This window comes from Taudactylus pleione, unplaced genomic scaffold (genome assembly GCF_031769625.1).
Source record: "Taudactylus pleione unplaced genomic scaffold, aTauple2 ptg000089l, whole genome shotgun sequence".
Taxonomy (NCBI): Eukaryota; Metazoa; Chordata; class Amphibia; order Anura; family Myobatrachidae; genus Taudactylus; species Taudactylus pleione.
The window spans coordinates 3,577,455-3,602,095 of record NW_028284491.1 but is presented as its reverse complement, the minus strand read 5'-3'; the positions used below and the strand labels follow the sequence as shown (position 1 = coordinate 3,602,095).

The 24,641-nt window shown below is 45.8% G+C and overlaps 1 protein-coding gene across 3 annotated transcripts in view; it reads left to right on the top strand.

Moving 5' to 3' along the window:
* The window catches only part of LOC148527297 (uncharacterized), a 141,293-nt gene that overhangs the window by 99,220 nt on the left and 17,432 nt on the right, over window positions 1–24,641 (top strand). For 2 of the 3 annotated variants that reach the window (XM_088469108.1, XM_088469107.1), the window contains 4 exons: window positions 14,144–14,187; window positions 18,995–19,046; window positions 20,420–20,469; window positions 23,129–23,174. In XM_088469108.1, coding sequence (XP_088325234.1) covers window positions 14,144–14,187; window positions 18,995–19,046; window positions 20,420–20,469; window positions 23,129–23,174 — 192 coding nt within the window. The remainder of the gene's footprint in view (window positions 1–14,143; window positions 14,188–18,994; window positions 19,047–20,419; window positions 20,470–23,128; window positions 23,175–24,641) is intronic. The other variant, XM_088469109.1, reaches the window with a different exon arrangement.

Here is a 24,641-nt window from a genome sequence, read left to right as displayed (position 1 = left end):
GAAATGCATGCTCAATCAGATTCAGGTCAGGGGATTGACTTGGCCATTGCATAACATTCCACTTTTTAGCCTTAAAAAACTCTTTGGTTGCTTTTGCAGTATGCTTCGGGTCATTGTCCATCTGCACTGTGAAGCGCCGTCCAATCAGTTCAGAAGCATTTGACTGAATATGAGCATATAATATTGCCCGAAACACTTCAAAATTCATTCTGCTGCTTTTGTCAGCAGTCACATCATCAATAAATACAAGGGAACCAGTTCCATTGGCAGCCATACATGCCCACGCCATGACACTACCACCACCATGCTTCACTGATGAGGTGGTATGTTTTGGATCATGAGCAGTTCCTTTCCTTCTCCATACTCTTCTCTTCCCATCACTCTCGTACAAGTTGATCTTTGTCTCATCTGTCCATAGGATGTTGTTCCAGAACTGTAATGGCTTTTTTAGATGTTGTTTGGCAAACTCTAATCTGGTCTTCCTGTTTTTGAGGCTCACCAATGGTTTACATCTTGTGGTGAACCCTCTATATTCACTCTTGTGAAGTCTTCTCTTGATTGTTGACTTTGACACATATACACCTACCTCCTGGAGAGTGTTCTTGATTTGGCCAACTGTTGTGAAGGGGTTTTTCTTCACCAGGGAAATAATTCTTCTGTCATCCACCACAGTTGTTTTCCGTGGTCTTCCGGGTCTTTTGGTGTTGCTGAGCTCTCCGGTGAGTTCTTTCTTTTTAAGAATGTTCCAAACAGTTGATTTGGCCACACCTAATGTTTTTGCTATCTCTCTGATGGGTTTGTTTTGATTTTTCAGCCTAATGATGGCTTGCTTCACTGATAGTGACAGCTCTTTGGATCTCATATTGAGAGTCGACAGCAACTGATTCCAAATGCAAATGGCACACCTAGAATCAACTCCAGACCTTTTAACTGCTTAATTGATAATGAAATAACGAGGGAATAGCCCACACCTGTCCATGAAATAGCTTTTGAGTTGATAGTCCCATTACTTTTGGCCCCTTAAAATGTGGGAGGCACATATAGAAACCGTTGTAATTCCTACACCGTTCACCTGATTTGGATGTAATTACCCTCAAATGAAATCTGAAAGTCTGCAGTTAAAGCACATCTTGTTTGTTTCATTTCAAAGCCATTGTGGTGGTGAATAGAGGCCAAAATATGAAAATTCTGTCAATGTCCCAATATTTATGCACCTGACTGTATTTTACACCTTACATATAATAAAACCACTTAATATAGCCAAAGATAATTTAAATAAATAAAAAACTAGTATAGAATAGTGCAGAATAGCCTCAAGAAGAACAAATATAAAGTCCACTATGCCTTTAGAAATCCATTTAAAATGCGGGGATCCACTTTGTGAATTAACATGTACATTTATCCAGGTATACAATATAAGGATCAATAAGCCCAAATGCTGGCTTTTCAAGCTCAACCTCCTCACCGTGAATCAATCTCACCACCTTGCAGATCTCGAACCCCAGTACTTTCCCCGTGAGATGTATACGCATCCACCTGACACATCTTCAACATCAGGTAGATGCGTATACATCTCATGGGAAGCGTAATCCAATGAGGTATTGCCCTAACATCACTGCTACTTCGGGACAGAGTACTGGGGATCGAGATCTGCAAGATGATGAGATTGATTCACGGTGAGCAGGTTGAGCTTGAAAAGCTAGGCATTAGCTGTGACACTCTCTACCCCTTGCAGCACTCCCCTGTGCTTGCTGGTACTGCCATATCAAAAGTGCTCAACTTTACCTGGCAGTGGCTGAGGAGACAGGGTGGGTGAAGTCTGTGTGGGTTGGTGCTGCCATATCAAAAGGGCTAAACTTTACCTGGCAGTGGCTGAGGAGACAGGCTGGGTAAAGTTTATGTGGGTTACCGCGAGTACTGGTGCTGGTTAGTGTGTTTGAAGGAGCTGGGGCAGGAGCAGCATGGGCAGCGGTGGCTGGACTCAAGCCGTAGGATGGAGGAGCCAAACATCAGAGAGGATTAATACACTGAAGGTAGGAGAGCAACTACTGGCTAAAGGAGGACTGAGGGAAGAGTCGGGGAGCATGAGAAGCCCACCAATAGGAGCTTGCAGGTAGTGTGAAGAAAGTGCCGGCGGAGGCTACTGTATAAAGTAGTTACTAATAAAAATCCAGCCCGCCCTAGCAGCCCGAGCTGGCTGCTTATGGAAAGGCGTTTTTCTCTATGATGAGTATATATTTTTTTTGACTGCCAATCATGTGCCTTAGATATGTGCCTGATTTGCTATGATGTACCTTTTTCAAGTTATGGACATGATTCAATTATAATACATTTCTACTTTTTCTATTTATGGAGGTGCTGGCTCTTTTGTTCTATTTATCATTAACCATTTATGTGCCAGGCACTCTTGACGTATGATTCCTAAGTATGTGCTACCTGTCTAAGGTGAAACATATATATATACTGTATATATATATATATATATATATTGTGACACAGTTAGGTTAGGGGGTCCCTCTCCTGGGTAGAGGACTCCTTCCTTACACACACACACACAGCAGCAGGGAAGCAGCACACCAGTCTGGATGCAAGTACAAGCTGGTCAGCGCCAGTCTTTATTGTACAATGTCAGAAACATAAAGAAAACATAAATATAAATCCTAGCCCTGTCGGTGCACTAACTTCACAGGTAGTTCCCTCACTACCAGAACCTGGCAGGGCCTAATGCCCTCGCCAGCAACAAAAGCACAGCACAATACTCACGGTTAGGTTTCCAAGTGTCTCTGAGCAAACTCCCTGCCTGCTCTCCCAGGTGAGACAATCAGCCCTAAACAAACTAGGCTTATATTGGCCACTCTCAGGTGGAAAACTAACAATCCTGTTACCAGGCTGCGAGAACCAAAACCTGGAGTGGCCGTGTGTGGAGCCCTCCCTCTCCTCTCACCCACAACCCCCAGGTCCCAGACCGGCTTTTCAAAAAGCCGAAACTCAAGCCTGCTACACTGCAGACTTTCTCCTGGGGGTTTAAAACACAAAAGACAGGAATCTGGGACAAATGTACCTGCCACAGACCACTTTACCAGTGATCCTATCACATATCCCCCCCCCTTTGTTTCGACCTGTGGGGCGGAACAACTGAAGCCCCCAAACAATGAACGCGTGACAACGCGTCAGCATTGGCCAGCTGGCTTCCTGGCCTGTGTTCCACTGAAAATTTAAAAGTTTGTAACGCCAAGAACCATCTTGTAATTCTCGCATTACTGTCCTTATTTTCAGACATCCACTTCAGAGGGGCATGGTCAGTGATCAATTTGAACTTTCTTCCGACCAAGTAGTACCTGAGAGCCTCTAACGCCCACTTTATGGCCAACGCCTCCTTCTCCACTGTGGCATAGTTTCTCTCATGTACATTCAACTTTCTGCTAAGATAGAAAATAGGGTGTTCCTCACCCTCCTTGTTCTGGGACAGGACCGCTCCTATACCTACTTCTGATGCATCGGTTTGTACTATGAATTCCCTTTCAAAATTAGGAGTCATCAGGACTGGTTGGGAACACAACGCTACTTTCAACTCCTGAAAAGCTTTCTCTGCCTCAGGACTCCATTCTACCATGACTTTTTGTTTGCCTTTGGTCAGGTCAGTCAGTGGGACTGCCATGGTGGCAAAGTTGGGTATAAACCTCCTGTAGTACCCCGTAATTCCCAAGAAGGCTCTCACCTGCTTCTTATTCAGAGGCCGTGGCCAGTTTTGTATGGCATCAACTTTATTGAGCTGAGGCTTTATCAGGCCTCTGCCAATGGTGTATACCAGATATTTTACTTCCTCCATGCCTAGACAACACTTTTTTGGGTTGGCTGTCAAACCTGCCTTATAGATGGAGTCCAACACTGCTTGTACCCTGGGTAAGTGAGACAGCCAATCAGGACTATGAACGACCACGTCATCCAGATAAGCAGCCGCATACCGTCTATGGGGCCTTAGAATCCTGTCCATCATTCTTTGGAAGGTAGCAGGTGCCCCATGTAGCCCGAAGGGCAACATCTTGTATTGAAACAAGCCCTCTGGCGCTGAAAAAGCTGTCTTTTGTTTGGCGCTCTCGGTTAACGGTACTTGCCAATACCCTTTGGTTAGGTCAAGAGTGGTTAAATACCTTGCCGTCCCTAGTCTCTCAATCAGTTCATCCACTCTTGGCATCGGGTAGGCATCGAATTTTGAAACACTGTTCAACTTTCGGAAGTCATTGCAGAAACGCACACTCCCGTCGGGCTTTGGAATCAACACAATGGGACTTGACCATTCCCTATGTGATTCTTCAATAACCCCTAAGTCTAGCATATTTTTAATTTCTTTCGACACCGATTCTCTTTGTGCTTCTGGTAACCTATAGGGCTTTAGATTAACTTTAACCCCTGGGTCAGTGATGATGTCATGTTTAATGACCGAGGTTTTAACAGGTACGTCAGAGAACAGCACCCTATTTCTAATCAGAAACTCCTTGACCTCTTGTTGTTGAATTGCCGACAGGGTTTTTGCCACTGTCACTTTGGGAACTAAGGGCCCTGGACGGCCGACAGTACCGTTCTATCTTTCCAGGGCTTTAACAGATTTATATGGTATATCTGATCCGGCTTTCTTTTCCCCGGCTGGTAAACTTTGTAATTGACCTGCCCCACTCTTTCTAAGATTTCAAAGGGCCCTTGCCATTTAGCCAAAAGTTTATTTTCCACAGTAGGAACCAATACTAACACTCTGTCCCCAGGAGCAAAGCTGCGTAACCGAGCATTGCGGTTGTATACCCTCTGCTGTGCCTGTTGAGCCTGTTCCAGGTGCTCTCTCACTATCGGCACTACCGCAGCAATTCTCTCCTGCATTTGAGAAACATACTCAATCACCGTTTTGTAAGGACTAGACTGCCCCTCCCATGTCTCTTTGACAATGTCTAGTAACCCCCTTGGGTGTCTCCCATACAACAAGTCGAAGGGTGAAAACCCGGTGGAGGACTGGGGAACTTCTCTTATGGCCAACAATAAATACGGCAATAAGTAGTCCCAATCCCTACCATCCTTGTCGACCACTTTCCTAAGCATGTGTTTTAACGTCTTGTTAAACCTCTCGACCAGCCCATCGGTTTGGGGGTGATAAACCGAAGTTCTTAACTGTTCGATTTTGAACAGGCGGCATAACTCTTTCATGACTTTGGACATAAACGGTGTACCCTGGTCAGTTAGTATCTCCTTAGGTATACCCAGCCTGCTAAAGACATGAACTTGCTCTCTGGTAATGGTCTTGGTTGACGTATTGCGCAACGGGATCGCTTCCGGGTACCTGGTAGCATAATCCATTATGACCAGAATATACTGGTGTCCCCTGGCAGACTTCATTAAGGGTCCAACCAAATCCATCGCTATTCTTTCAAACGGCACCTCTATGATAGGCAATGGAACTAGTGGACCCTTAAAATGTGGCCTGGGAGCATGATACTGACACTCAGGGCAGGATGCGCAAAAGTCAGATACCTCTTTATGAAGCCCGGGCCAGAAAAACCTCTGCATTATTCGCTCAGTGGTTTTTCTACCCCTAGATGGCCTGCCATTATATGACCATGGGCCAGATCCAACACTGTTCTTCTGTAGGCTTTGGGAACTATTAGTTGTTCCACAACATCTTCCCCCTTCTTAGTCACCTGATATAACAAATCCTGACACATTGCCATGTGGGGATAGGACAAAGGACTATCAGGGTCTACGGGTTTACCATCAACTACTTTTACATTCTCCCTGGCTTTTACCAAAGTAGGGTCATTCAACTGCTCGACGGCAAAGACCTCTCTTCTGACCTCTAAATCCGGCAGACGATCACCTGGCCCAACAACACTTCCCACCTCAATGGGAGGCACATCAGTTGGCGGGCCACCGTCACGTTCCGCATTCTCTAGTTCGCCAACCATAGTAGAAAAAGGGAATAACTCTGACTCAGAAGAAACTCCCTCCTCCACTACATCGACAACCTTCTCAAATGGATCGGGTTTGTTCACCTCTGGAACAAAACGGCTTTCCCACAACTTCCAGAAGTGAGCAAAGTCTCTCCCCAATATTGCATCGTACACCAGACCATGCACCAAACCCACAGAAACTATAGCAGAGCCACATGGTGTCTCGATGTTCACCTCGGCCGTAACATAATATCGAGTATCCCCATGTATGCAGGTCACACCAACAGTTTTCCCTGTATGCCTCAAGGGGTTCACCAGCTCAGCTTTTATAAGTGTCACCAAGCTACCAGAGTCTAACAGTGCCTCTACTCGGTTGCCATCTACAGTGAGTACACACATTTGCTTATCAGTCTCAGCCTGCCGGTCAGCCATACAGGCTATCTGTGCAAAGAAAGACCCCCTGCGGTAGACATGAGCAGTATCACATTGCATAGGTTCAGTTGTAAGTGCACAATTAGCGGCAATATGGCCGAAGCCACCACATCGGAAACACTGAGTCATATTAATGTCTAGTCGATTACGGGGCAAGAACCTTCCCGGCCTGGCAGGCCTGTCTCCAGGTTCTACACCCTCAGTCTTAGGTACATTCCACCGCCCAGCACCCTTCTCCCCTGGAACAGTCTTAACAGTGTCTCTGGGAGTTCGCCGGTGCGCCATCGAGGCTCGGTGGGGCATACTCATCAGCTCCTCAGCCGCCACGTACCTCTCCACCAGCTCGACCAACTGGTCCGCGGACTTAGGGTCTGCATGGCTCACCCACTTGCGCAGAGTCACAGGTAATGATCGCAGGTACCGGTCCATCACGACCCTTTCCACGATCTGTGGTCCCGTCAGCGTCTCGGGCTGTAGCCATTTTTTAGGACAGATGGACGAGGTCATGCATCTGTGAACGTGGAGGCTTGTCCTTATGGAACTCCCAGCGGTGGACCCGTTGGGCACGAACAAAGGTGGTGACTCCCAAGCGAGTTAGGATCTCCTGTTTTAGTTTTTTATAGTCCTTGGCATCAGCCAGGCATAAGTCGAAATATGCTTTTTGTGGCTCCCCAGACAAAAAAGGTGCCACCAGACTTGCCCACTGCTCCTTGGGCCAACTCTCCCTGTCGGCCGTTCTTTCAAATGCGGCGAGATAGGCCTCCACATCATCGCCCGAAGTCATCTTTTGGAGGAAGTGACTGGCTCGTACAGAGTGAGTGGTGGTGGGAGGACCAGTATTAACATCTCTGGGCCGGGCGACCAGGTGCTGTACCACCTCTCTTATGGCCTGGCTGTTTTCCGCTAAGGCCTGGCGGGTTTCCTCAGTGGCGACCTGTTGTTGCCTGGCGGATTCCTGCTGAAGTTTGTTAGTCTCCTGCTGAGCATTGGTAGCTTCCTGCTGAGCCCTGGTAGATTCCTGCTGAGCTGCTGTAGCTTGGAGCAAGGCCTTAATAATGTCCTCCATTTTGTCCTGGGGTGTAGGTTGTAAGCTGAACCTTGCCTCTCTGAGCATTGGCTGACGCCTCCTCTATGGGACTCCAAGGACACAGTGTTATTTCCACACTCACAAATTGGGTGTCTGTCCCTTTAATTTTTAAATGGAATGTTTTCCTCTTGCTGCAACTTTAGTGTGTGTGGTTGCCCGCATTCTCCACCATATTGTGACACAGTTAGGTTAGGGGGTCCCTCTCCTGGGTAGAGGACTCCTTCCTTACACACACACACAGCAGCAGGGAAGCAGCACACCAGTCTGGATGCAAGTACAAGCTGGTCGGCGCCAGTCTTTATTGTACAATGTCAGAAACATAAAGAAAACATAAATATAAATCCTAGCCTGTCGGGGCACTAACTTCACAGGTAGTTCCCTCACTACCAGAACCTGGCAGGGCCTAATGCCCTCGCCAGCAACAAAAGCACAGCACAACACTCACGGTTAGGTTTCCAAGTGTCTCTGAGCAAACTCCCTGCCTGCTCTCCCAGGTGAGACAATCAGCCCTAAACAAACTAGGCTTATATTGGCCTCTCTCAGGTGGAAAACTAACAATCCTGTTACCAGGCTGCGAGAACCAAAACCTGGAGTGGCCGTGGGTGGAGCCCTCCCTCTCCTCTCACACACAACCCCCAGGTCCCAAACCGGCTTTTCAAAAAGCCGAAACTCAAGCCTGCTACACTGCAGACTTTCTCCTGGGGGTTTAAAACACAAAAGACAGGAATCTGGGACAAATGTACCTGCCACAGACCACTTTACCAGTGATCCTATCACAATATATATACCCCTTCACTAATAAAATAACAACATCAGGTAGATGTTATAGTTAACTGATTTGACTGTTGATTTATCAACAAGACTTAACCCCTTTAGCACTGCTAGCTAGAGGGGTTATGTCATCCTTTCAATATTTAACACAACCACGGTAAGATTACCGCTGTTTGTTTCTGTATCGCTTATGCAATCTATACATGGCCAGAGCGATACGGCTCGGCAATGGGGACCCAGCAACAACCTTTCTGTCGGGTGAAACTATCATGCATTTGTGCAGCATGACCATCTCGCATATGCATGATACAGAATCCTATTGCTGCCAATTTTAGGCTGCCAGCAGCTGAGTGGAGGATGCCGCTGACAAGGGGGACTCCGGCCGCGAGGTAATGTTGAATACCGGTTTCATATTAGTTTGTGTCACTGCGATACTAAACAAAATATGCCGCTGGTATTAACATTCGTTGATAAATGGGGCCCTATGTACATTACCAAGAAAGGAGCGCTATTGTTCCTACTGTAACCTCCTCCTATCTGGACTCCCCAACCCCCATCTCTCTCCTCTCCTGTCTGTCCTCAATGCTGCTGCTCAGCTCATCTTCCTCTCAAAACACTCTACATCTGCCTCCCCTCTTTGTTCAACGCCGCCTCTCATGCCAACTGATTACTTTCACTCTCGCCTCCAAGATTTTGCCCGTGCTACTCCCCACTTTTGGAACACTCTCCCCATCAGGCTCTCCACCTCTCTACAACCCTTCAAACAGGCTCCCAAGACCCACTGCTTTAGCAAAGCCTTCCAGCTCTCATCCTAACTTGCTGCTACATGCTCCTTCCTCCTGGGATGTAGTCAAGAGACCGGCGGCCGCGCCAATCCTGAAATCATGACAAGGGAGTTAAGATAGGCGTCAGTATTTCGATGCCTATCTTAATTCCGACGCCGGAATCCAGGAGGACGCGTACCCGAATGAGGTAAGTCCGCTGTGCCCATCCTGTTAAGCACGGGGGGGGGGGTTAGATTTAGGGCAGTCAGAGGGGTTAGCGTTAGCTTTTGGGGGGGTTATGGTTAGGCACCCCTAGGGGGGAGGGTTAGGGTAAGGCACCACTGGGGGGGTTAGGTTTAGGCACAAAGGATGGGGTCTTAGGTTCAGGAGCTAACGGTTAGGGTTAGGCTACAAGAAGGAGGGGGGAGGGTATACTTACCCGACCCCTGTCGGGATACCAACCATTGGGATGCCGCTGTCGGTATTGTGACAGGAGGCATTCCGATAGCCAGCATTACATACGATTCAATTCCTCCCTGTCTACCCCCATCTGTGTCATGCCTGTTTGTCTGCCCCTCCCCTTTAGAATGTAAGCTCTTACGAGCAGGGCCCTCTACCCTATTGTGCTTCTCCTTACTTTACTTTCATCTACTTGTTACTCCCCACTAGGGCACCTAACACTTGGTTGCTTATGCTCTGTTGCATATTTTGGTATTATGGTCGCTAATGTAGCAATGTATTTCTACTTCAGGGTCCATAGGGGGTCCACAGGGTTGACCTTGGGGTATAGGTTGGGAACCAAATCCGGGCACCACGCAGTTAAAGCTTTTAGCTCCCAGGATGCACTGGGTCCACTCTCCCTATAACCCCACCCCCAAGCCAGAGGCACCTCAGTTTAAGCTGCGTTATGGGAAAGCAGAGGTGCAGACACCTTCTATGGGGAAGATCTTGTTTGGTCCTGACCTTGACAAGGTCTTTAGCTACTCCCACTACATTCGGACTCAATCTGTAAAGTCTTTTTGTCCTCAGGGTCAGCCTAAAGGCCTGTTTTTTCCTAGGCTGTCGGCCTCCACGGGGGCCACCCTATCCAGTACCGAGCAGTCCTGGACTTCCAGACGACCCTGCTTCTACGCCTAAGGATAACCCTTCGGCCTGACGGGACAGGTCTACATCTGGGGGATTCCGGAGTGAGATACTGATTCTCAGTTCACCCAGTGCTGGTATCAAGTCACCACGGATGCTTGGGTAGGAGTTGTAATCTCTCATGGGTACGGCCTCTCATTGCTCAGGCGGCCTCCTCACAGGTGTTGTTACACGGGCCCTTCTTCAGACCCGATCAGGGCCTTACAAATCCAGAAAGCTATACAGTCTTTGCGGTAAGCAGAGCTATTTCGGCCAGCCTCACTATCTCAGTGAGGGACTGGTTGTTCTACTTTCTTTCTGGGGCAGTGGCCGACTGGCCCTCATTTGCCTATCCTCTGTCTCAAATCCCTGATTCAGATTCCAAGGGTGTCTGGACTCAGGAGGAGTCCACCATGCTCCATCATCCGATGTTTGGAACCTGGGGATTTTATGGTATATCTGAGCATTCAGGACACGTACCTACGGGTACATATAGAACCCATCATCAACATGGGTTCAGGTTTGCTGTGTCACAGCAACACTTGCAATTTTCGGGCTCTGCCTTTTGGGACTGTCCTCAGCTCCACCAGGGTTTACCAGCTTTAGGGATTTTCTGACAGTTCACCTGTTCAGTGTATCCGAAGGCTCCTTTATCTGGACGCCCTCCTGCTTTTAGCAGGATCACCGAGGTACTTTACCGCCAGTTCAGGATAACCGTGGCTTCTTCTCGGCACAGATAATTAATCAACGGAGAAAAAGTCTTCCCTGCATCCCTCACAGGGTATTCATCTGGGAGCCCTGCTGGATTCTCAGAATCTGAGAATTTTTCTGGTGTAAGACAAGATCTCCACTCTTCAACTTGGAGTGTGCGGATGTCTACGCAGTCGACATATGTCATTACTCTTTGTGATGCGCGGTCTACCAGAGTGTCTACCTTTTGGTAGGGTGGAATGTGCTCAGTTCCATTCCAGGCCTTGCCATGATTGACTCCTCTCCAGATGGATCGAGTTTTTTCCATCGGATCGCTGTTCAAATGATGATGCTCTCTCCGGAGGCGAGTCGGTCTCTGTCTGGGTGGCTATGGCCATCCCGTCCAGGGTATTCTTTCCTACAGACAGTGTCTGGTCCGCATTCGTTTCGGGGCAGTTGGACGTCTGTCGTTTCCGCCCTGCCACTTAACTTGTTGGAACTTTAGGCTGTCTTGGGCCTTCACTCTGGCCTAACACATATGTCACGGTAAACCTGAATAGGTTCAGTCCGACAGTGTCACAACAGTGGCTTCCATCTAGGCAACACTGGTAGTTGGGTGGCAAGGACAGGAATGTCATACATTCTGACGTAGTCCAAGGGTCTCCTCCTGGCCAACTCTGCAGTGTTCATTCCGGGAGCTCTCCATTGGGAAGCGGGCTTCCTCAGCCGTCACGACATGCATCCCGGGGACTAGTCTCTTCTCCAAGAGAGGTTTCAACTCCTGGTGAGCAGAAGGGGCCTTCTCTGAGGTGATTGATCCTCATGGACTTCTGACTCTATCACACACTACCGGTGTTACAGTCCAGCTCTAGGGGTAATGAAGTTACCTTCAGTGACTCTTTGTCAGTGAAGTGGTCCTTCCACTTTGTGTACCTGTGTCCTCCGGTCTCCCTTTTTCCTCGAGGTCTTCGGATGTTTAATTCGAGACGGAGGGGCTTTCCTTCTGGTGGCTCCAGTTCATCCCAGACGTCACTGGAGTCTCCTCATCGATGCTCCGTTCCTACTGCTTCACTATCCGGACCTGTTGTCTCAGGGTCCTTGTTTTTCCCAGGACCTGGATCGTTTGTCTTTGACTGCGTCCCTACTGTGGTCCTAGGGCTTCCCTGGCTCTGTCATCATTGAGATGTTTAGAGCAGATAGGCAAGACTTTGCTGGGATCTACCACAGACTGTGGCATACATTCTTATGGTATCGTACCTGTCGCTACGATGCTCCGGTGATTAGGATTTCCAGAGGTTCTGGCTTTCCTTACAGCTGGCTTGAGTCTCGCCCTCTGCCTGGCCTTCCTGTCAGTGAGGATCTCTGCACTGTCAGTTTGGTTTGGATGTGGAATTACTCCACTCTCTGGTATCCGGTTCATCCTTCAGGGTGTTTTTTTCTGGATTATGCCTCCCTTTATCTCCCTTAGGGGCTACATGGGATTTAGTAGTGGTTCTTCGTGCCCTCCTGGGACTTTCATTTGAACCACTAGCCTTGATAGCCATTACATGGTCTATAGCTTAGGCTCTCTCTCTCTTATGGCGTTTGCATCCGCCAGGAGAGTGTCGGAATTGGGGGCGTTCTCAGGTGGCTCCCTCTACTGGATGGTTCACCATGTCAGGGGTACAGTGGTTTTTAAGTTCCATATTATTCTGTAACTTATGGCACTGACATTTTAGTCACTAGTCCTCTCGGCTGGTGTGGCCTCATTGACTGTGGTCCGGCCTCTCCGGATTTATGTGATCAGTTCAGGTTCCTTCAGGATCTCAGACTCCTTATTTGTGGTCTTTGGACTTCACAGGGAACGATGGCCGGCCGATACTTTGACATTGGCTAGATGACTTCGTATGACTCAGGGGCCTATACATAGGATAGGCCTTTCTGTTTTGGTTGATACTTTATTCTACTTGGGCTGTGGGCCCCTCGTGGGCGGCTAGCTGTGGCGCCTTGGCTGTTCTGCCTTGCAAAGTGGCCACGCGGTGTTCCGTCCACACCTTTTTAAGGTTCTCTGCATTGGTTTCCTTTGCCTCTCAGGATACTTCCTTTGGGCGACGGATTGTCATCTCAGCACAGGAGCGTCCCCACCCTTATAAGGACTGCTTTGGGACATCCCCAAGGTCAACCCTGTGGACCCCCTATGGACCCTGAAGTAGAAAACAGGAGATATGGTAAGAACTTACCTTTGTTATCTCTGTTTCTACGAAGTCCATAGGGTCCACAGGGCGCCCGCCCTGACGCACCTGGCTTCATATGGGCTGCGTTACTGGTCACCGGTTTCCCGTCTCCTTCTCTGTGAGTATGGTTTCTTGTGTGTTCCAGTCTTCTCTCTCTCTCTTTCTTTCCTCCTCCGGCCTTTGGCTACTTACAAACTGAGGTGCCCCTGGCTTGGGGGTGGGGTTATAGGGAGAGTGGACCCAGTGCATCCTGGGAGCTAAAAGCTTTAACTGCGTGGTGCCTGGATTTGGTTCCCAACCTATATCCCTAGGTCAACTCTGTGGACCCTATGCACTTCGTAGAAACAGAGATAACAAAGGTAAGTTCTTACCATATCTCCTGTTATTATCCATGTTCGTGTCCTGCATTGTATTGTATTGTACTGTTAGGTGCTGCGGAACACTTATGGCGCCATATAAATAAATTATAATAATAACTAACTTACTATTCAATGGTAACAAAAAATTGTAACACATCAATCAAAAAAAAACAAACATTAAAATCTTAATAATCATAGACTCTTGGAGTCTTTACCAAAAATATTATATGTGACATTGCTTGTGTAGTGCAGATGCAGCAAGGATGGCATTACCTGGTGTCATTTACATGTGGTGTTTAAATGCTGCTTTTAAGGGCACTATTTACATTTTTAAAGCAATTGTGATAAATAATTTTGATAAATTCACAAAGCGAAAATTAATATTTGCACTGGAATTTAGAAGTTCGCTGGGACATAGGTTTCTATAAAAGGCCGTCCTGGAAAAGAGCTGGTAACAGAGAGATGGCTTACACTATCACTCTACTTCCAGGTTCGGCGTTGGCATTTGTAGTGCAGTAGGGGCCTACGCAGAGGGTTCCTAAGGATCCTGCTACTGTAACCTATAGGCTAACACATATTCAGGTGGCGTTACTGGCCAAGCTTTGGGATGCTCTGCAATGCTTCGAGGGCTGCTTTGTTGTCGAAAATAGGGGGACTGCAGTAGACATTTTAACATACTATTCACTGTAAATCTTTTCTTGCACTCGTTCTGTATGTCTGACAGGAACATGCTTCTATGTTATTACAGTATGTGCATTTACATTTCTTTCAGGGTCTCTTTCTAAACGGTTCAACTTCAGCAACATTAGAATGCAGGTATGTGGCCATTTAACATCGCTTATTACAGGCTTAGCACATATTTTATGTCATGGGCACAGTTTACAAATGTAAAATATTCATTTCTGTGCCTATTTATCTGTGTAAAACCAAAGAGCAACCAACATTACGCACGTGATCCATGTTTCTTTGCAAAATACTATGGTTACCCGATCAACTGTATAATTCCAATCCTAGCATGTACAGTATGTAACATTCATAATACATGTGTCATTTGAAATAAATGTAATACAGCTTGAGTTTAAATTATTATACAAGTTGAACATTTTGACATAAGGTCCAGTAAGCTATAGATTAATGGAAATAGGGGAGTAATAAATCTCCCAGCAGGATAAATGCAGCAAAATAAAATAATGAAGTAAATATAATAAGGGCGCTTGTCCAACATGTACAAAAGGAGAGATCTCTCAGTGAGATCATAAGATGTATGGTTTCTCAAATGAAATGAACTCCTTATATGTACATAGGGCCTGATTCAGAGATGTAGGCAGCGCCGATATTTACACAGATGAACGATTATCTGTAAACTCCGCATACGTCTAAGTTGCGCAGCGCATGCATCAAGGTACATTACCATAGCCGCTCTCAGCGACTGTTAACTCGCACTGTGATTGACACATGGAAAGCAGTCATGTTTTCGGGACGTGTCTCAGCCTGCGTCTGCGATCCTGTACACAATAAAAATGGCTCCGGCATCTCACTTCCCCTGTCTCTTGGGATATAAACAGCAAAAGTTACTATTCAGACGTATAGATATCCTCCAGTTTCCAAAGCAATTAATAAAACAACTTCATGTACTGTCCTCAAATGAAACAGTGTAAAACAAGGAAATGCATGATGAAAAGGCAAAGTAAACAGGTGGGGAACAAAGGGCCTGATTCAGACCCGCTCGCAAGCGCTATACTCCGTTGCTCCGGGTCTCGCACCAAAAGGGGGCGGCTGTCGATTGTGATGGACAGCTTCCTCCGTTTTGGAGGCGGGCAGGGGGGTGGTTGGCCAAACGGAGGCGTTCCCGACGGAACGCCTGCCGTTTGGGGGCGGCCCCACTGACATCACTAGTGATGTCAGTGGTGAGCTTCCGGCTCTATTAAGAGCCAGAAGCTCACTGGGGCTTGCGGGAACTTGACCCTACCACAAGGGTCTCATCGCAAGCCCCGAATGGTCGAGACCATCGCGACCATCACCAGGCCACTCGCAATAGCTGTTGGTGGTCACCCACAGCTATGCAAGTAGCCAGGAGGCCGCACAAAAAACAAACAAAAAAGCCCTGATTCAGAGCGAGCGCTCTTTCAGAGCGTCCGGCTCTTAAACAAGCCCAAAGTCCCTTCAATTTAAGGTCTACTTCAAAAATTCTTGCTAACCACCCCTCGTTACCACCCAGAATGCCCACATAAATTGCCTCTCTGTCTATTTTCTTTCTGCGGCTTTCGCTGGTAACCATTAGGGTGCATCTCCAGACTAAAAACATTAGCCGCCTGTGCGCGGCATCGACACTGCATGCATCTTTTGAATCAGGCTTAGTATAATGTAAGGGATGGTGCTGCTATATGTGGCAAGGTTAGGTATTACACAGTCTGCCCGTGCACCTCTACAAGTTATAGACTGTCTCAGGTAATTCTAAATAAAGAAGAGAGACTACATCAGTGGTCGCCAAACTTGGTCCTCAATAACCCATTATATTTCATGTTATCCCTTCTCCTAGCTGGTGCACAAGTGTATTAATTATCTAACTCAGAGGTTCCCAAACTCCTCCTTTACAGTCCAGGTTTTAAGGATATCCATGTGTGAGCACAGGTGACTTAATTAGTACCTCAGTCAATTTGATTTAACCATCTGGACACAATCATGGATATCTTTAAAACCTGGACTGTTATGGTGGAGTTTGGGAACCTCTGATCTAACTGACACATTTTTAAAAGCTCCAGAGTTGGTCTGGAAAATATGAACTGTTAGGGGTCCTTGAGGAACAAATTTGGCCACCAGTGGGCCACATTCATTTCTCTAAAGCAGTGGTTCCCAAACTGTGCGCCTCAGCTCCCTGGGGCCTAAAGAGGCCGGCCAGTGTATTTTTTGGTGAAATATATATATATATTTTTGGATGGGAGGGAGAGGGGTTAGCGGTGCGGAGTAGAGCGGAGGGGTAGGGAGTATGCGATGAGTGGGGCAAGAGCTGTCACTGTAAAGCAACAGACAGTGAATCCTGAGGGTGCCTGTTGCTGTATGGGGTCCTACAATGCAGTGCTTTGTGGGAGATCAGACAGGAAGTGCCTGATCTGATCTGTGGAGTGATGTTGCAGAACGGCGCTGACAATCACAACTAAAGGTAAGTAAGGGGGGGACATGGAGAAGGACAAATGGTGAGACATTGAGGGGGCAAAGTGAGAGACATGGAGAGGGCAAAGGGAGAGATACAGAGCGTGCAATGGGTAAGAGTAACACTGTTTCTCTTTCTTTTTTCTTTTTTTTTAAATACTTATGTTATTTTGACCCAACTACTTAAAAAACGGGACTGCTTGGTAATTATTTTTGTTAAGGGTGCCTTAAAAAAAGTTATGGAGACCCTAAGGGTGCCATGAACTGAGAAAGTTTGGGAACCACTGCTCTCGAGAGAATAATCTGCCCAAATACTTAAATTCTAGTGACCTAAGCTTGCCCTGCAAAGTTTATAGGCATACAGGGGTTCCAGTTCTATACACATAAGATATACAAAAATAATTATATTTTCTATCTTGAGCATGGTGATAGTGACAGTATGGACATCTTAGGTTTAATGATTAAAAGTGTTTTGTTAGTGGCAAATGCTGTACCTCACAACGGGTGTGCACATGGTGTACACAACATCGTAGCGACTGTTCACCGCCAGCAGGGGAGGCCACTGGCTGTGTGGTCCCGATCTTCTCCACTGGACCACTGGGACACTTATTACAATAGGAGTATTCGCCCTATTATCCTCTCCCCCACCCTTTGGCGTCCGCCCTGTCACAGGCTGCCTGCCAAAGGCTCTTCTCCTGCTCCTCTACACAGATACAGGGTGGTCGGTGGATATTTTACTTGTTTGTACTGACTGCCACAGACATCTCACACTCTTTTTCTTTTATGGGCACTGAATGTTCATACATGTCTGAGTGCCTTGCTGCTGAATGTTGCTAGTTAGTAAATACATATATATATATACACATACACATATACAGTCATCCAAGCGCTGCACTCGACGGTCTTAGAAATAAATAATCCAATCACGAAGTCATTGCTGCAATGTTTCGGGCTTTATTGCCCATCGTCAGGCTGCACATACATGACGACAGGCAATAAAGCCCAACACGTTGCAGCAATGACTTCGTGATTAGATTATTTATTTCTAAGACTGTCGAGTACAGCGCTTGGATGACTGTATTAATGTTTGCAGCTGGCACCGCAGCAGTTGATGTCTAAGGGAAGGAGTGTGCTGTACCTTGTTGGTGATTATATACACATATATATGTCTTATGCATTTATCGTAGATATTGTTATTTGCTGTTAAGGTTCCTATCTGTCTGTGTGCATATATGCATGGATATATATTTAGTATCATCTTAAAGTGCGGCACTCCACGCATTCATAAATACGACATAACACAGCTTAGATAGTTTCAATGTCTATAAACGTGGCATTTTCATCAGGACAGTACCATACATATAAATGATCTCACCTTAACTACAGGTCAGTCACCCAGTGCACAAACGTGGCCACGCTGGAAAGGGACCGCTCATTCGACCAGCGGCGCACATCCAATGACATCATCACTTCAGGACCCCAATGATGCGTCATAGTGTACCATCACTGTGGATTCAAGATACTAGAAAAAAAAGCAGGACATCAATATGCACATAACCGCGAACGCTACAGGCACATAGAAAAAAAAATCTACATACTTACAAACATGCTTAACTCTATCCTATCTCTTCATTATATTGCTCCCAATAGAACATTAATATGGTGTAGATTGCAGCAAACATAAATAATCCAATATAATTACTGTAATATATTTACAGACCTATATGTTAACTAAAGATGTATATATTTTAGTATTACAAAAAGGAACCTAAACCTAATTGTTCGTTTAACCCTCTGGGTGCTAACATGCCTAACCGATGTATCCAACAGGCTTCATATTGAACCAGCTTTTTAGATCTATTGCCCCTCTAATAAAAGGGGGTACATGATCGTTTATTCTATATTTAAGGGCAGATAAAGGATGACGGGCACTTACAAAGTGCCTAGTAACTGGCTGCTCATTGCTGCCAGAATTAATTGCTGATCTAATGACACTTCAATGTGCAGCCATGCGTTCTTTAAATGACCTCTCGGTCTTGCCTATATAGGAAAGACCACAGGGGCATATGATCTGATATATGACAAAGTTCGAATTGCACGCAAGTTTGTGGTGAATAGAATATTTGTACCCAGAGTGCGGATGATAAAAACTATCACCTGGGATCAGAAATCTACATGTGGTGCAAGTGCATCTAATACAACCTAATACAACCTAATTTGCCTCCACCACTCACATCCTCCTTGGAACCAAGGCTCGATGTTAATTTTGACAAGGATGTCCCTGATGTTGCTGCCACGTTTATAACATGACATTAAACGGGTGTCTTGCAATTTAAGATCCGGGTCAGTTTGCACGATCACCCATAATATCTTAGAGATTTTATTTATATGGCTGCTTGTCTGATTGTAATGATTTACCCAGGGGAAAAATGCAGTCACTTATGACCGTGATAATTTTTATTCTTTATTTTAGATTCAAAGTCCCATAAGGTCTGCAAAAAACTCTCTATCACTCAGCAGAGATGGTAAGTGAGTTTGAGGACAGTGCCAAAAAAATTCCTTGAAGACACAGAGCTATTTCTAATCAATAACAATAATATGAACACATATTGTAAGCTTCAACCTATTTATAGTAAACAACGGCTAACAAGTTTCAGGTGATTTCTTCCATTGTTCTGTGTCTTGCAGTATGCCATTTGTCAGGGTGTCTCAACTGTCAGTGTGCCATGTTCTGGGTGTCCCAACTGTCATTGTGTCATTGTTCTATGTCCTCCAAATGTCAGTGTGCCATGTTCTGGGTGTCCCAACTGTCATTGTGTCATTGTTCTATGTCCTCCAAATGTCAGGGTGCCATGTTCTGGGTGTCCCAACTGTCACTGTGTCACTGTTCTGTTTCCTCCAACTGTCAGTGTGCCATGTTCTGGGTGTCCAAACTCATTGTGTCACTGTTCTGTGTCCTCCAACTGTCAGTGTGCCATGTTCTGGGTGTCCAAACTGTCATTGTGTCACTGTTCTGTGTCCTCCAACTGTCAGTGTGCCATGTTCTGGGTGTCCAAACTGTCATTGTGTCAGTGTTCTGAGTCGTCAAACTGTCAGTGTGCGATACTATCATTAATTCCCCCCCCCAAATATCATACAGAATCCCCTCATATCATGTCCCCAATATCATTGTGTACCCCGGAAATCATGTTTATGTAGGCATGTTAGTGCAGTCCCATCATTGTCAACTTCCAGTAATGTCCAATGGTCTGGAAATTTTCAGATGGATCAGTACTTAACATTCAAGCTGTTGACTCAAGTGATGTCTAGAACAGCACAGTGTAGTAAGTAAACAATAAAAAAGGAAATAATAGAAATGAAAAACAAAGTATCCAATCCTGATTCACACGCATATACATGGTCTCATTTTTAGTGGGGACACAGAGCATCAGTGTCATATATTCAGTTATATACATTTATTTGTTGGTCATGCAATGATAGTATTTTAGGAGTTCTATCTACTAAAATTAATCGGTAAATCTGATTTCTATAAAATCACTTATCAATAAAACAGTGAAATTCAGCCGCCTCACTGATACTGGCCTGGAGCCAGTGAACTTACTGCTCACCAGGACAGACTCAAGGGATATGCACATCCATGAAACACGGCTGTTAGCCGGTCCAAGCATCCATATTGGATCTAAAAGCCCAGAGTTGGGTTTTCAATTCCACTTACTGGCGTTACAAGTAGAAAAAAGTAAATTAATAATACATTAAAAATAAATATTTCAGAACTGTTTAACATTGAAAACTGTTTGTGTTGGCAAATATATGCACAGGGAATGCACTGTATGCAACTTTTACTATCCCTTGCTGCCTTACTAACCTCATAGGAATAACATTATTTTTATGTGTGCAGATCAAGCCACGTGTGAGAGCTCTCCAAGACCTGGTCCCTCTTCTGAAGCAGTAAGGTTCCTATTATACGGCCCACCCCGTTCATCTTAGGGGCCTATTTATGAGAAATTGTGCAAATGGCCTCTTATGTATCATCTCTTTGCAGCAATAAGAAATGAAGAAAGGGACAATTTATTAATACACTCATGACGTTACTGCGCCACGGATAAGAGACTGTGGTCCTGATTCAGAGGTGGACGCTAATGCAGCTGTGACTGCATCTCTATACAGAGCGCAGCTGCATTTTTATTCTAAAGCTGCTGACTGGAATTCATACATAGACGCCCACCGGCTGCGGCTCTAATCCGCGGCTTAAAAAGTGGCACCATCAAACATTAGAGCAGCCCTATGATTGCTCTGAATGTCTGTCTGAACATGGCTGCTGGTGTCAGTGCAACTGCGAGGAAAAGATGGCTGGGACACTCCCATCTGACTAGTCTCCCCCCTATTACCTCTCAGGAACGCCCACAAAAATTGCCTCTCTCTCTTTGACAAAATACGTTTCTCTGTACCCCCGGCGGTAACCATCGGGACTCGGATGCATGTGCAGTACAAAAACTATCGTACAACTGCGCAGATAATGGCAACGCATCCACTTCTGAATCAGGCCCCATAACAATGAATAGTACATTATAGTGATAGCTATTCTTCTGGCTTATTCATTGCACATGTGTGGCCATCACACAACAGTTACTGGAAGGAGGGTTTAGGCTGCTGGGAAGGGAAAAAAACGATCCCTCTCTGGCTGGGCTTTAACTGATGGTCTGAGCTGCTAACACCATATTCAGAAAAGCTAAGCTTTTAGCAGGTTTTAAGTGGCCCCGTTTTGATGTCCCCCCTAGAGAACTATTGGGAAGGTGCTGACATTCAGTTTGAATGCACCAGAGCTCCCTGATATCTCATGCATTACAGTATTAATAAAAAGCAATGTTATTTATTAATGCTAATACTCTGTGGGAACTATAGTTTTTGCATGTTTTAAGGCAGGGGTCTTCAACCTTGGCCATCCAGCTTCTGTGGAAATACACATCCCAGCATGCACTGCCACCTTTTTGATATAACAGCATGCTAAAACTATGGCAGTGCATGCTGGGACGTGTAGTTCCACAACGGCCGGAGGGCCAAGGTTGAAGACCCCTGATTTAAGGGCTGGGAGTGTTTCACAAATAGCCAGTTTTTCAGATTCAAGTAAAAACCGAACTGCTCATCTCTAATCTAGAGAGACACCTTATATTTTGTTTTAAACACAAATCTTAATCTGACCCAACCCCTCAGGAGTACAGGAGTGCATGTGACCATAAGGGTTATGCTGTGAGGTAGGAAGTCACAGCATTACATAGTGAAAGCAGCAGGAGCCATTAGCAGCACTCAGGATCCTGACAAACATCTGCAGAAGATTTTGTAGTAAAACATCTCTATAAGAAACCACCATCTGTTGCTTTTGGGTTGCATTTATATTTATTGCCAGACTTACAGTAGGGGGAGATTTATCAAATCTTGGAAAAAGATAAAGTGGAGAAGTTGCTCAAGCATCCAATCAGGTTCTAACTGTTATTTTTCTACCACAGCCTTTAAAATGATAGTTAGATGCTGATTGGTTGCTATGGGCAACTTCTCCACTATATCTCACTCCAAGTTTTAATAAATCTATCCCTTACTTTGTGATTGGAAGATTAAAACTACAGTGTTATATTGCATGTAGCAGAATCAGTAACCTACAGCGCTGTTTAGCATACCTTCCAACTGTCCCGCTTTTTATGGGACAGTGTTCCTTTTCAGGGACTGTTCCACCCGCAGGCCGCAGTTTCCTATGGGGGGGGGGGACTTGGGGGGAGCACTGTTACCGCTGCTTTGCAGACCAGCAGATGAATAGATGGCATGGCATCTGTTCACATCCGGGGAGGGTCTGAGGGCAGCCCAGCATCTCCAGGAGTGCTGAGTACGCCTCCCCAGAGTGATGAAAATTATGGCATGTCCGAGGCCACAAACCCTTTTCGGGCATGCAAGGAGTTAAAAATTTACTCTACACGATGTTGGGAGATAGCTGCGTGGCCAATCAGAAGATCTCCTGTACGATGTGCAGTTCAATGACGGACAGAACAAGATATCGCCCGTGCACAGTGTGTACGGGCAATCACAGATGGTCCGGGATGAAGGGAATTTGTCCCGACCATCATCCTGATCGCCCGTTGTTTTGATGTGTACCCATCCTAACAGACATTTATTAGTGTAATTGTGTGTGGTGGAAGGCCACGATGACACGAAAATAATCAACCAGCTAATGACAACTAATAAAATACATTTTCTGTATGGTTTATAATACTGTATATGGTGAAGTCTGTAGAAAAATCATTATTGGTAGTACCGCAACATTAGAGAATATGCAAACATTCACATGTCTACATACATAAAGCAATACTAGTGGTCACTTTAAACACTCTGTATATTGGTAGCACAAACATCATAATAAACAGGTTGAAGAATCTGGGGCCAACTGTCTGCAAAAAGAAAAATAACTGAGCTTTACCGACATTCCCAAACCTCATAATAAATATACATTTGAAATTCAACGATAATGATATTCAACAATAATTGACCTTGACATGCTACAATAGAACCAGCAACTGGATTTAGATTTACTTCTTAACCATAAAATTTTAAAATTTTCCAGACTCAGAAATATTTTAATGAAGTGGATGAAAAGCAAAGAAGCTCAGGTATGTCTTTTTATTCTGATGGGATGCTAGACTTGCATGTATTTATTTCTTATTAATATTAATACTTACCTTTTTGGGGGATGATTATGTTTACGTTCACTGCTGTATAAGTCTGGGTGGGCGGCATTCCGGATAAAGGGCCTGATTCATTACGGATCGAACTCCAATTGCAATAGCGATTACGCACGCAGTCTCACTGCGATAGTATGCTAATCCATTTCGACCGCTATGCCGCCGCAGCACTACATAAGGGCACCCACCTTACCTTACACACATCCGTAATCCTTAGCAACACTGCAAAACCCTCGGTAACATCGCGTACAATCGCAGCCTCACTCACACTTGCACAAGCTCTGACCTTACTCAGGAATTGCTAACCTCTTCGCACACTATGAGTACTCTGGCTGCGTAAGGCATCGCAGTGGATAATTTATGCACGTCCATGCAACGGCGTTCAAATGCACTGGCACACCTGCGTTTCGACGACCCCGGCACCACCCACAAATGGCACTTCCTGTCAATCACTCTGCAATGGGCCTGCCTAGTCACTGTGATCGCAGTCCCAATCACAGTGGCCGGTTCACGCACAGCGATGCATACACTTGCGCAGTACGCAACAATCGGCCGATTGCATGCGTATTAGCAGTTGCAATCCTTGCTGAATCAGGCCCAAAATAACAGAGGCAGCTTTGCAATTCCGTCCTTGCAAATATGCAATGTAGCAGGAGGTGAATGACACCCCCTTCTGTTTTTGCGATCCCAGCACTGCGACTGAGGTCACAGGCTGGGATCACCATCAGTGGTCGATGGTGCCGGGCCTCCGGCCAGCTGAGTAAGCCTCAGCTTACTCAGGCTGGCCAACTTGCGAGGCCAGGAAACTGCGTTCATCACTCCTGGTCACCCCCGCCCCCGCACTGCCCCTTAAATGCCTTTGCCTGTCAATCAGGCAGAGGCATTGAAGGGGCTGCATGCGATTATGCAGGACCCATTCTGCACACTCGCAGAATGGGTCCTGCGCACGTGCAGATTCCCGACAATCGAGACAATTCTGCGTTCAGCTTTGCATTTACATGCAATACTGAATCAGCCCAAGAGATCAGTACAAAATCTATTCTGTTCAATGTTTCAGAGCCCTTTATTAACCCTATAGGAAACAGCAACTATTAGACGTCAGTTTGAGGAATGTACGGTGACTTTTGATGCGGATCGGTGATCGCAAAATCCATAATAACCAATACACTTTTCACATGCACGGCAACAAAAATGGCAGACTTTTATCTAACTGACTTAGTGGAGAGAACTAGTACTGCCATTTTGACACTAGCTGATGATATGGGCTCCCTACATACTGAGGGCCCAGCCATTTTAGACATACTCCACACTTTTTACTCTAAGCTATATGCTCAGGAGCATATTAATTCAGCAAATAAACAGGCTTTTTGGAACAAAATTGCTCTTCCGCAGCTA